Genomic DNA, 13,412 nt, shown 5'->3' with positions numbered 1-13,412 from the left:
TCTATGTTTACAAAGCGCCCTCAATTTGGCATACAATGTCATGGGGCTTATGATGATTATGTAAATATTGAATGAATATTGATCTTACGTTATCAATTTGTCAATAAAACCACCTCCTTATAAGTGTCATATATAAACAGACTTTAAGTCTGGTCCAATACCCTGGTGAGTGTTGCTGGTAAGTAAATGTCAGCACAAAGTTCACAAAACTTGTTGTTGACATTGTGTAAATATATCTTTATTGCTTAATATCAGAGGAAAAGAGAAGGTGACTAGGTTATAAAGTAGTCAGCTGAAAAAGATTAGGTAATCAGCGACAAGCAGATTTTATATAGTGGTTGATAATATTTACCTGAGACATTGATCAATCAAGTCACCCTCGGTACGTTTATTTTATGGAAAAAAAAACGTAAATTGATACCTGGTACAAGACACGGATCCGGAAACTGGGCGGGGGGGGGGGGTTGTACACGTAGCTATTTACAAAACCTTCCGTGTAGACCAACTTTTAGACCTTATTTATGTCAAATAACTATGCCTCAGAATACCACATTTCACGTCTAAATCGTTACTTCTCTGGGGAGCCTTTTTGTCAATCCCGAATTCACCGGCAGGTCGATTGACAGCAGACGATGCAAGACAAATTTAAATACTTCGAAGCTATCATTTACACATTACACTTGAAAGTAACGTCTAAGCGATCAGTATTTGTCTCTAAACATGCTAGAGTAGTCGAATAATGGTCACCCATGTCCATTATGCATTGCTCTGCTACCCTAACATCATTCCCCTATTTGACACATTATATTGTCTATTTATCCATTATTACCGTCTTGGTAGTCTTTGAGTACTTTTGATAACATTTATTGAATTTAAACTATTGACATGCTTCCATTCATTAAAATCCTGTTCAGATTAAAAGAGAAAAGATCAAATAGTTTTGATGGCTGGAACTGGACTGATCTGCTTTACAAATCTAGACGAGTGTCTAGCTTGATCAATGGAAACTTCATTTTTATTATGATGTAAATATTCAGTTCTATATCCCATTGTAAAATATACATCATGAGTCATTGTTACTCATCATGACTGATATCATATTACTACCCTATGTATTTCATACAGTGATTTATTGTAACATATTGACACGAGCAACGGAAGCACGTTGTGACTAACCCGAAATGTTTCATGTTTCTTGATCTGCTGTAAATCTTTATTTTAGAGGGCGCTCGACATTTTCCCTAGGTCAGTCTCTTCGCGGAAGTTCTTTCGGAAATAATTCAGTGGCTCCTTGAATCTTTGCTTTCTGTTGCTGTTGTTGTTGTTGTTGATTTTTTCTGTGATCAGTAAACACGGATATCGCCTGTTTTTTTATTTCTTTTTTTTTGGGGGGGGGGGGGGAGGTTGGCTTGGTGATACCAGTTTTCACTTTAATCATCTTAGTAAATGTATCGGCTTGGGAAAGGGGCCTTACGAAGAGGAGGTACCACTAACATTTAAAAACTTCTACCTCATTACTGGTGCTTAGTTGCAAAATGATGTTATACAGGAGAAGACAATTATCAAAACCATTCACTTTCTTTTCGACGCATCTGCGTCGTCATACAAATTCACCCTGCGTGTTCGTATGCTTGTGAGTGTTGTGCATTTACGACATCGTGTTATTTTAAAGCATAGGTTTGTACACTGTACAGATAACGCACATTAGGACCTATAGTCTAAACTCTATTAGGTTCTATACGACAGCACCCTCGGATAGGACGCTGGAGAGCAGCATTGAAATCAAAATGACTCGATCAAATATCAAACGACTTTATACTGTGAGTTCACTACATGGCATGTAGAACTTCAGTTCACCATTCCTTGCGAAACGATAATAATCAACAGGGGCGTATCCAGGGGGGCGCAACAGGCGCGCCCCCCCTATTGGCCGTCACCAAAAACAAAAAAAAGTTTAGCAAAAAAAAAAAAAAAAAAAAATTGATGACGACCTTTATGTGAGATGTCGGTGATCGCTCAACCCCCCCCCCCCCCCTCCCGTATGCTTTATTTTTTTGTTTGCCAAAAAAAGGTTCTGGCGAAGTTCGGCGGCATAATAGTTTAAGAAACATAGATGGTAATTGTGTTTGTATTATCACTATAAACACTTAATGACATGCCAGCCATACTAAATTGTGCATTTTGTGTCCATATTTACTGGAAATGTTGCTTATTATTAAGGTCGAAAAATGGATCACATATGGCCATGGGCCGCGATCCTGGGTGGAGGGGGAATATATCCCCCCATGAAAATGGGTGGAGGGGATGTAATGCACCATATCCCCCTCCCCCCACCAAATGCCAGGGATAAGAATATTTTCATGCCTACATTTATGCATCTTCGTTAATGTACGGCTCTTTTTTAGCTTCATTTCTCGCCTACCATAAACGCAGTGCAATCTTTTCAAATAAAGCGTCTTTATAAAGCAAAAATAGTTGACTGTAGGCTTCATTGGCCCTATAACAACAAAATGTATTATTGCGCCCACGGTATTGATATAGTACATATATGCACCCTCATAGTATTCATATAGGCCCTATAGTAGGCCTACACACACACGTACATGTTCCCTCGAACAGCTGAGAATCTCATGTAACCAGGGTAATGCTTAATACACGTTTCACCTGGATGTCATTCACACAGTTTGCGTGCTTTACAGGCATATTAAGCACATAGGACAAAGTACATCGGAAACTTACAATGTTTGCGTATTAGAGTAACTGAGAGCAATACATTTACGTACAGCAGGTACCTTTGAACGGCTGATATGACAGAATAAACACAACAAGGCATAAATATCAGATATGAATTATATTATCAAATAAAGTCTTTGATTGTGTAAACTATAAAACATGAACTTTGGAACCAGTTACAACTATAGACTGATTCCTACCGATATCTATTTAGCGTCCAGGATCGTATGTTATAACGTCACATGACCTACACGACGCCATCTTGTCAACTGGATGTTCTTCATTCCTTTTTTCCGTATGTTTTTTCCGTGATTTTCATCTGTTATTTAAGGATTAAAGGATTCTAGACATAAATTCTACTCTGGATGATAAACCTACAAAGCGATGATCGTACTGGTAAGTAACGTATAGGAGACAGTAATGGTGTGAAGCTTTATTCTGATATACTAAACACGTCGTTAATAACACAGGCTATATACTGATATACTTAACACTTCATTTATAACACAGGCTATGTATTGATATAGTAAACACGTCATTAATCACACAGGATCGACACCGTTATACTGAAGACGTTAAAAATAACACAGGCTACGTACTGATATTGGACACGTCATTAATAACACAGCCTATGTACTGATATACTAAACACGTCATTAATAACGCAGGCAATGTACTAATATACTAAACACGTCATTAATAACACAGGCTATGTACTGATATACTAAACACGTCATTAATAACACAGGCTATGAACTGATATACTAAACACGTCATTAATAACACAGGCCATGTACTGATATAGTAAACACGTTATTAATAACACAGGCTATGTACTGATATACTAAACACTTCATTTATAACACAGGCTATGTACTTATATACTACACACGTCATTAATAACACAGGCTATGTACTGATATACTAAACACGTCATTAATAACACAGGCTATGTACTGATATTGAACACGTCATTAATAACACAGGCTATGTACCGATATACTAAACACTTCATTTATAACACAGGGTATGTATTGATATAGTAAACACTTCATTATGGCACAGGCTCGACACCGATATACTAAACACGTTATTAATAACAAAGGCTATGTACTGATATTGGACACGTCATTAATAACACAGGCTATGTACTGATATTCAACACGTCATTAATAACACAGGCTATGTACTGATATACTAAACACTTCATTTATAACACAGGCTATGTACTTATATACTTAACACGTCAGTAATAACACAGGCTATGTACTGATATACTAAACACGTCATTAATAACACAGGCTATGTACTGATATACTAATCACGTCATTAATAACACAGGATACGAACTGATTTACTAAACACTTCATTTATAACACAAGCTATATACTGATATACTAAACACGTCATTAATAACACAGGCTATGTACTGGTATACTAAACACTTCATTTATAACACAGGGTATGTATTGATATAGTAAACACGTCATTAATGACACAGGCTCGACACCGATACACTAAACACGTTATTAATAACAAAGGCTATGTACTGATATTGAACACGTCATTAATAACACAGGCTATGTACTGATATTAAACACGTCATTAATAACACAGGCTATGTACTGATATACTAAACACGTCATTAATAACACAGGCTACGAATTGATTTACTAAACACTTCATTTATAACACAGGCTATGTACTGATATTCAACACGTCATTATTAATAACACAGGCTATGTACTTATATACTTAACACGTCATTAATAACATAGGCTATGTACTGACATACTAAACACGTCATTATTAACACAGACTATGTACTTATATACTTAACACGTCATTAATAGCACAGGCTGTGTACTGATATATTAAATACGTAATTAATTACACAGGCTATGTACTGGTATACTAAACACTTCATTTATAACACAAGGTGTGTATTGATATAGTAAACACTTCATTAATGACACAGGCTCGACACCGATATACTAAACACGTTATTAATAACAAAGGCTATGTACTGATATTGGACACGTCATTAATAACACAGCCTATGTACTGATATTGAACACGTCATTAATAACACAGGCTATGTACTGATATACTAAACACGTCATTAATAACGCAGGTTATGTACTGATATACTAATCACGTCATTAATAACACAGGCTGTGCACTGATATACTAAACACGTATTTAATAACACAGGCTATGTACTGATATACTAAACACTTCATTAATAACACAGGCTATGCACTGATATACTAAACACGTCATTAATAACACAAGCTATGTTCTGATGTACGAAACACGTCATTAATAACACAGGCTATGTACTGATATACTAAACACTTCATTAATAACACAGGCTATGTACTGATATACTAAACACGTCATTAATAACACAGGCTACGAATTGATTTATTAAACACTTCATTTATAACACAGGCTATGTACTTATGTACTTAACACGTCATTAATAACATAGGCTATGTACTGACATACTAAACACTTCATATATAACACAGGCTATGTACTGACATACTAAACACGTCATTAATAACACAGGCTATGTACTGATATACTAAACACTTCATTAATAACACAGGCTATGCACTGATATACTAAACACGTCATGAATAACACAAGCTATTTACCGATATACTAAACACGTCATATAGTGCTTTCAATCCTAATGCATTTCTCATCTCCTCTACCGGCAATACATAGGCCTATAGCTAGTCAAACATAATAAAAGTGTACATTTTCGGAAACATATTTAATAATATGCAACTGATCATGAAATCCATCACACATCAATAACGACAGATATTAGCTCGAATAGGGAACACTTAGTATCATCCAATAAACACATATTAGTGAATTACAGTAAACAGGGAGCAGTACTCGACAGCATTATAACGCATAGTTACACTAGCATATATCCAATTGTGGGTGCATGTTATACCGTCAACAACCTAAAGCGCATTCGATACTCTTACAGTATTATCAATGTATAGGTCGCATCCTAAAAATACACATATCAGCTTGTTTTGGTTGAGCGCATTATAAGTGCCATAATCAACTATATAAACATGTTATCATTCAAAAGTTAAAATGACGTAGGATTTGCAAAGGTCACAAAAATAGTAACTTCTGAGGGTTAAATCAACCAACTTTTGAAGACAATATGATAAGATGGTAACACACACTCTATATATAATCCACCAATTCGTGTTGTAATGAATTGATTTCCTGCACAATACTTACATTTTAAAGAACCATATCTAGAGTTACTTATGTTTTTGAGATGGCATTTTCAACTAAGAGTGTAAAATATTTTGCTCTTCCATGTTAATGTCACATGTTATCATTGCAACCGGAATACGTCTAGTTATATCAATGAGTACTTTTATTTGTGTGGTATGCATCTAGCACTAAGGCAGGAGCTATGAGGTAAACGTACCTTAACCACCCCCACCTCCCCCCCCCCCCCCCAAGAGGCAACAACGACAATTTGCTAAGTACAAAAGGAAGTTATGACATGAATTTCTGTCCTTTAAAATCTTTATAGAATAGAGTAGGCGATTCTGAAAGTTTTGCAGACTCCCGGGATTCACTCCCGGGACCATAGCAACTACGAATGTAACATATTAGGATTGCTACACTTGGTACCGTGGAACAAAACTATGGCAACTACTAATGTAATATATTAGGATTGCTACACGTGATACAGGGGAACAAAACTATATCAACATTACTATTGTAACATATTAGGATTGCTACAATTGGTACTGGGGAACAAACTATGGCACTTACTAATGTTATATATTAGGATTCCTACACTTGATACAGGGGTACAAAACTATAGCAACTACTAATGTAGCATATTAGGATTGCTATATATGCACTATTTCGTTTTCCTTTGTCAAGTATTCTTTCATTTGTTTTATTGTTATTAATATACTCCTATATTTTCTATTCCTCATGGATTGCTTTTCTTTATGTTTGTTACCATTTCTGGGAATTGGAATTGCACGAAAGATACGAGTGGCCTCTTCAGCTCTACTCCATTTTTTGCTTATCTATCCTTCCAACACATTGTTAAACTTACAGCGGGTAAAATAGAAAATGAAACTGAATTCAATCAGGCTAGATATTGTTTGGTGGAAAAAAATATTGAGCGATAGTTATATGACAAATGAAGATGCAGATGCATCTTCCCTGAGTTTGATATTAATGGCAGCCATTGTTCCTCGAATAATATACTTATATCAAATACAGAAAGGGTATTGCTGTTGCGACAAATTCCTGCCGTGGTGTTCGCTTTGGAGAGATCTGCCTCATTGCAGCATTTACGTAAGACTATTCCTCTATTACGGAGGATAAAGTGTATTGTCAAACACAACTATTGTTAATTGTTGGCATTTATAGCTTAAAGCCACATAATAGCATTTTGATTAGTGGAGCTACACATTGTTAATATTTGGTGATGTTTTATGCTGATATGTGTTAACTTGAGCAAACTTAGTGATGTCGTTATGGCAATTATCCTTTTTCTATAAATGTACAAGTCGTTTATCCCCAATAACAATTTAAAAAAACTCCCTCTCTTACTTCCTTACTCCCTTACTTCCCTCCTCACTCCTCACTCCTCCCTCCTCCCTCCTTCCTCCTCCCTTTGATTAGCATTAAGTAGAAACCTATTACCATTATTGGTAAATACTATAAAACTTCGTTTGGTTTTTCACCAACGTAGGTTTACGCCACTTTCTTTATTAAATAATTTCAATTTTTGTATCGGTTTACAGATTCTATCGGTTACGCGAGAAGTGTTGATCACCCCAGACTTATTGAAAGTATTTGGCAGAAATAGCTAACTGGTAAGTGAAGCAGTTAATGCTTTAGTAGAAAATGTATTTAGTAAACTAACCACACATATGGAAACGTTTTCTTTTCTGCTATGTATTTCTGTTATGATGTGTCTTATGGTATGGTTTTTGAGCACATCTACTTGGATCTGCTTTTAAATACTTTCAATTAGCAGACTAATTTCTTCATACTTGTATTCAGTTATCTTTCCAGCAACGCAAAATGCGTTGGCTTTCCACGAAAATCCATGTCGGAAAGGAAGTCTTAAAAAGAAAATAGAGAATATACCAAATTAATAATATTATCTAAAAATAATTATTAATAGCAGAAAAAAGAAGATTATAAGAAGAATATGGTTGGATAAGATGGATGGATAGGATGGATGTATAGGATGGACGGATAGGATGGATGGATAGGATGAAAGGTAGTATGGATGGCAGGATAGGATGTATGGATATGATTGATGGATAGGATGGATCGATGGATATTATGGATGGATGGGATGGATGAATAAATGGATGGATGGATAGGATGGATGGATGGAAGGAAAGGATGGATGGATAGGATGGATGGATAGGATGGATAAGATGGTTGGATAGGATGGATGGATATTATGGATATGATGAATGGATGGATTGGATGGATGGTATGGGTGGCTAGGATGGCTGGATAGGATTGATAGGATGGATGGATAAGAAGCATGGATAGTATGGATGGTAGGATAGGAGGGATGGATATGATTGATGGATAGGATGGATCGATATGATGGATAAGATGGATAGGATGGATAGGATGGACGGATATGATGGATGGATAGGATTGATAGGATGAATGGATGGATGAGTACGATGGATGGATAAGAAGAATGGATAGGATTAATGGAAGGATTTGATGGATGGGTAGGATGGGTGGATAGGATATGATGGACGGATATGATGGATGGATAGGATTGATAGGATGAATGGATGGATTGGATGGATAAGTACGATGGATGGATAGGATGGTTGGATATGATGGACGGATAGGATGGATGGATATGATGGATGGCTGGATAGGATGGATGGATAGGATGGATGGATAGGATAGGATGGATAGAATGAATATGGTGGATAGATAAGAAGCATTGATAGGATGAATGGAAGGAGTTCATATATGGGTAGGATGGATTGATATGATGGGTAGGATGGACGAGATGGTTGGTTACGATGGGTGGATAGGATATAATGGACGGATATGATGGATGGATAGGATTGATAGGATGAATGGATGGATTGGATGGATAAGTACGATGGATGGATAGGATGGTTGGATATGATGGACGGACAGGATGGATGGATATGATGGATGGCTGGATAGGATTGATGGATAGGATGGATGGATAGGATAGGATGGATAGAATGAATATGGTGGATAGATAAGAAGCTATGATAGGATGAATGGAAGGAGTTCATATATGGGTAGGATGGATTGATATGATGGGTAGGATGGGGATGGATATGATAGATGGATATTATGGATGGATGGGTACGATGGATGGATAGGATGGATAAGATGGTTGGATATGATGGATGGATAGGATGTGATGGACGGATACGATGGATGGATAGGATGGATGAGATGGTTGGATATGATGGATGGATAGGATGAATAGGATGGAGGGGTAGGATGGATGAATAGGAGAATGAATAGGATGGAAAGGACAAATGGATGGATAAGATGGATAGGATGGATAGGATGGACGGATGTGATGGATGGATAGGATTGATAGGATGAATGGATGGATTGGATGGATGGATACGATGGTTGGATAGGATGGATGGGCATGATGGATAGCTGGATAGCATTGGTGGATAGGATAGATCGATAGTATGGATTGATAGGATAGATAGGATAGAAATGATGGATAGGATGGAATTGATGGATGTGATGGATATGATGAATACGATGGATATAATTGATAGGATGGATAGGATGGACGGATTTGATTGATGGATAGGATGGTTGGATGGATTTAATGGATGAGTTGGATGATGGATATGATAAATGGATGGATGGATATGATTGACGGATAGGATGGATCGATAATATGGATGGATAGAATGAATATGATGGATGGATAAGAAGTATGGATAGGATGAATGGAAGGATTTCATGGATGGGTAGGATGGATTGATATGAAGGGTAGGATGGGGATAGATATGATGAATGGATATGATGAATGGATAGGATGGATAAGAAGGTTGGATATGATGGATGGATAGGATGAATAGGATATGGGGGTATGATGGATGGATAGGCGGATGAATATGATGGAAAGGACAAATGGATGGATAAGATGGACAGCATGGATAGGATGGACGGATATGATGGATGGATAGGAATGATAGGATGAATGGATGGATTGGATGGATGAGTACGATGGATGGATAGGATGGATGGATATGATGGATGGCTGGATAGGATTGATGGATATGATTGATCGATAGTATGGATTGATAGGATAGATATGATAAAAATGATGGATAGGATGGAATTGATGGATAGGATGAAAAGTATGGATAGAATTGATAGGATGGATAGGATGGACGAATTTGATGGATGGATAGGATGAATGAATGAATTGGATGAGTAGGATAGATGGATTGGATAATTGGATATGAAAGATGGATAGGATGGATGGAAATGATGGATGGCTGGATAGGATTGGTGGATATGATTGATCGATAGTATGGATTGATAGGATGGATAGGATGGAATTGATGGATAGGATGAAAAGTATGGATAGAATTGATAGGATGGATAGGATGAATGAATAAATTGGATGAGTAGGATGGATGGAAAGGATGGATGGATATGATAAATGGATGGATGGGTAATCATGGATGGATAGGATTGGTATTATGAATGGATGGATTGGATGGTTGAGTGGGATGGATGGATATGAGGGATGGATAGGATAAATAGGATCGATATGATGGATGAATAGTATGGATGAATATGATGGATTGATAAGAAGCATGGATAGGATGGATGGATTGATAGGATGGATGAATATAATGGATTATATGAATTGATATAATGGATGGATAGGAGGGATTTATAGGATGGGTAGGATGAATGGATAGTAAGGATGAAAAGGATGGATGGATAATATGGATGGATAGGATGGATCGATATGATGAATGGATAGGATGGATACAATTGATGGATATAATTGATGGATATTATGGATGGAATTGATTGATATGATGGGATGGATTGATGGATATGATGGATGGATAGGGTGGATAGGGTGGATGAATAGGATGGATATGATGGATTGATTTTATGGATGGATAGTATGGATGGATAGATTAGATGGATTGATAAGATGGATGGATGGATGGATGTTATGGATAGATAGTATGGATGGATATGATGGATTGATTTTATGGATGGATAGTATGGATGGATAGGTTACATGGATTGATAGGATGGATAAGATGGATGGATGGATAGGATGGACGGATAGGATGAATGAATTGGATGGATGGATGGATAGATGAATTGATTGATTGGACGGATGGGTAGGATGTATGGTTAGGATGGTTGGATATGCTGGATGGATAGTATGGATGGTAGGACAGGATTGATGGATATGATTGAAGAATAGGATGGATCGAAAGGATGGGTGGATATGATGGATAGGATGACTTGATAGGATGGCTCGATAGGATGGATGGATGGATAGAACAAGTTATGTACATTAAACGTTAGATTCATACACATCATGTAGAGCAATTATAAGGTTTGCACCATCGATAACAAGAGAGAGACAATCAGCCAAAGAAATGTACTATTAACCATTCAAAGTATAAACATCTGGAAACCCATTTATATCCTGAGTAATCCAGTTAATGCCTTGACTGTGGAACTTTACATAGAATTTCCAGTCAAATTAATGTTTATTTTGCATGCAAAATTACAGACCTAAGATGGCTGCCAATTTTAATCCTGTGGACATCAAACCAGATTTGAAGAAGGCAGTAAACGGTAAGTTGCAAGCTGAACAATTTACATTAATTATGTATGTTGTCTTATTTGTGTTAGATGGTTTTAACGGTACACTGTTGCTTTTACTAATATAGTTGAGAAGCCATATTTACTTTTCTTTTATAAAAACACGTAACATTGGCGAATTTAATGCGGATATCAATATATATTGGCAACATAATATCATATGTAACTCAAATTTTTTAACTCAAAAGTGAGAGGGATTAACAGGTCATTACATTTTGATCGATAAGTTTAAAGTATTCATGTTCATATCACTAACGCATCCGTTGTTACTACATTCATTTAGATCTGAAGGAGTGTTCCATGTGCTAGTTAGGTGTCTTTCATCCTCTTTCGTTATTTTCAACAGGTTTTGGTAGTTTTAAAGTTGCACTTGCTACCGTTCTGACTGTTAAAATTGTTCTTGATCTTGGTACGTTCTTCGAGTATCCGCCTGTCGTCATAGAAGAGTTGAGCAATGCAGCCAGTGCAGGCCTTCTCATGATTCGCTATATGGAAGAGAGAGGACAAATAGAGCCAACAAGTATCATGACACTTCTGTGTGCGCTGAAGAAAATGTGTCTTTTTGGGATTGAGATGCGTGTAAGAAAGCTGTATGAGGAACATACAGGGAGACTATGTTCCAGTGATGATCATTCTAAGGCTCAATTAGAAGGTACTGTAACTTAAGCATATCTCTATACATGAATGTTCGTATGCACTCACAAAAGTCCTAAGAATACGCATTACCTCCATCGATTTAGTGCGATTGGTAATTTTCGAAGGATTTGCTACAATGTTAGTGGTGAATCGATTACTTACTAAGGAATTGTTCTTTCATTTACAAGTTACCATGCACGGGAGTATGTTCTTTAATGTTCTCTATTTTGTTAAGGCAAATCGGATATTTTAATTGAACATTCCTTGAAAACCTGCAAAGTGTAAATCTCAACTTTCAACATATACCAGTTAAATTCGTATACTTGTAACTTATTCCTATATATTTACAAACGGCTTTAGGACATTGATATTCTCTTTTAATTAGTAATTGTATGCTACATTGTTCAAACTAGGGTGTGTAGTAAAGTTAGTGAGACCGATAATGGTATCATTGTTCAATTTGATGCTCTTAACATTTGCTTTCTGCTCAGTAACTGTAGTAATTTGATAATAAATAGTACATGGCAATAATATTTGATAATTTGAATTTCACACTGTAATTTTTGACCAAGTGGGTAAGCAATGCTAATTAAGTGATTGATAGTGAATTAACACGTTCACCATAACATGAGAGCATGCACGACATGGAAGTAATACCACCGGATGATGACGTTCTTTCACTTATAAATAAACTTTAGATTTACATTAACAGTTCCACGCTCTATAGAGTGAGGGCATGGATTTTCTGTTTAAGCTCAACGCTATTGGTAGAGATTAGTACATCTTGGTTTGATATTTAACATTAAATCAATGAATGGGCATATATGATTACATTATGATATTTGACACCCTATACTTTGACTTCTTCTCCGCTATCATGAGAATTTGAATTTTGGTGAGTGCAACATAGGTAAAGAAAGTTCAGATAAGCTTATCTATTGCTATCAGTGTTATAAAATATGTAGCTTTTATAATAAAAAATGGTAACCTATTACATGATTTGACGTTACGTCACCAATACAAAGTAGCTACAAAGTACGCTAGACATACTTGGTGACTGATATTTAACCATAAATGTAAACTGAATTTCCCATTTTAAATTTTTT

The 13,412-nt window shown here is 36.4% G+C and overlaps 2 protein-coding genes across 9 annotated transcripts in view; one reads left to right on the top strand and one right to left on the bottom strand.

The window, feature by feature from the left end:
* The window catches only part of LOC139969995 (uncharacterized), a 958,452-nt gene that overhangs the window by 286,182 nt on the left and 658,858 nt on the right, over positions 1–13,412 (bottom strand). The window lies entirely within an intron of this gene.
* LOC139969970 (uncharacterized) overlaps positions 2,990–13,412 on the top strand; it is a 395,025-nt gene continuing 384,602 nt past the window's right edge. For all 7 annotated transcript variants that reach the window (XM_071975449.1, XM_071975448.1, XM_071975447.1 and 4 more), the window contains exons 1-4: positions 2,990–3,129; positions 7,551–7,622; positions 11,579–11,643; positions 12,017–12,322. In XM_071975449.1, the coding sequence (XP_071831550.1) occupies positions 11,586–11,643; positions 12,017–12,322 (364 nt within the window). In that variant the 5' untranslated portion in view covers positions 2,990–3,129; positions 7,551–7,622; positions 11,579–11,585. The remainder of the gene's footprint in view (positions 3,130–7,550; positions 7,623–11,578; positions 11,644–12,016; positions 12,323–13,412) is intronic.

Source organism: Apostichopus japonicus, chromosome 7 (genome assembly GCF_037975245.1).
Source record: "Apostichopus japonicus isolate 1M-3 chromosome 7, ASM3797524v1, whole genome shotgun sequence".
Classification (NCBI taxonomy): domain Eukaryota; kingdom Metazoa; phylum Echinodermata; class Holothuroidea; order Aspidochirotida; family Stichopodidae; genus Apostichopus; species Apostichopus japonicus.
The sequence above is the reverse complement of the archived record's forward strand: the minus strand, read 5'-3'. Positions and strand labels throughout refer to the sequence as shown.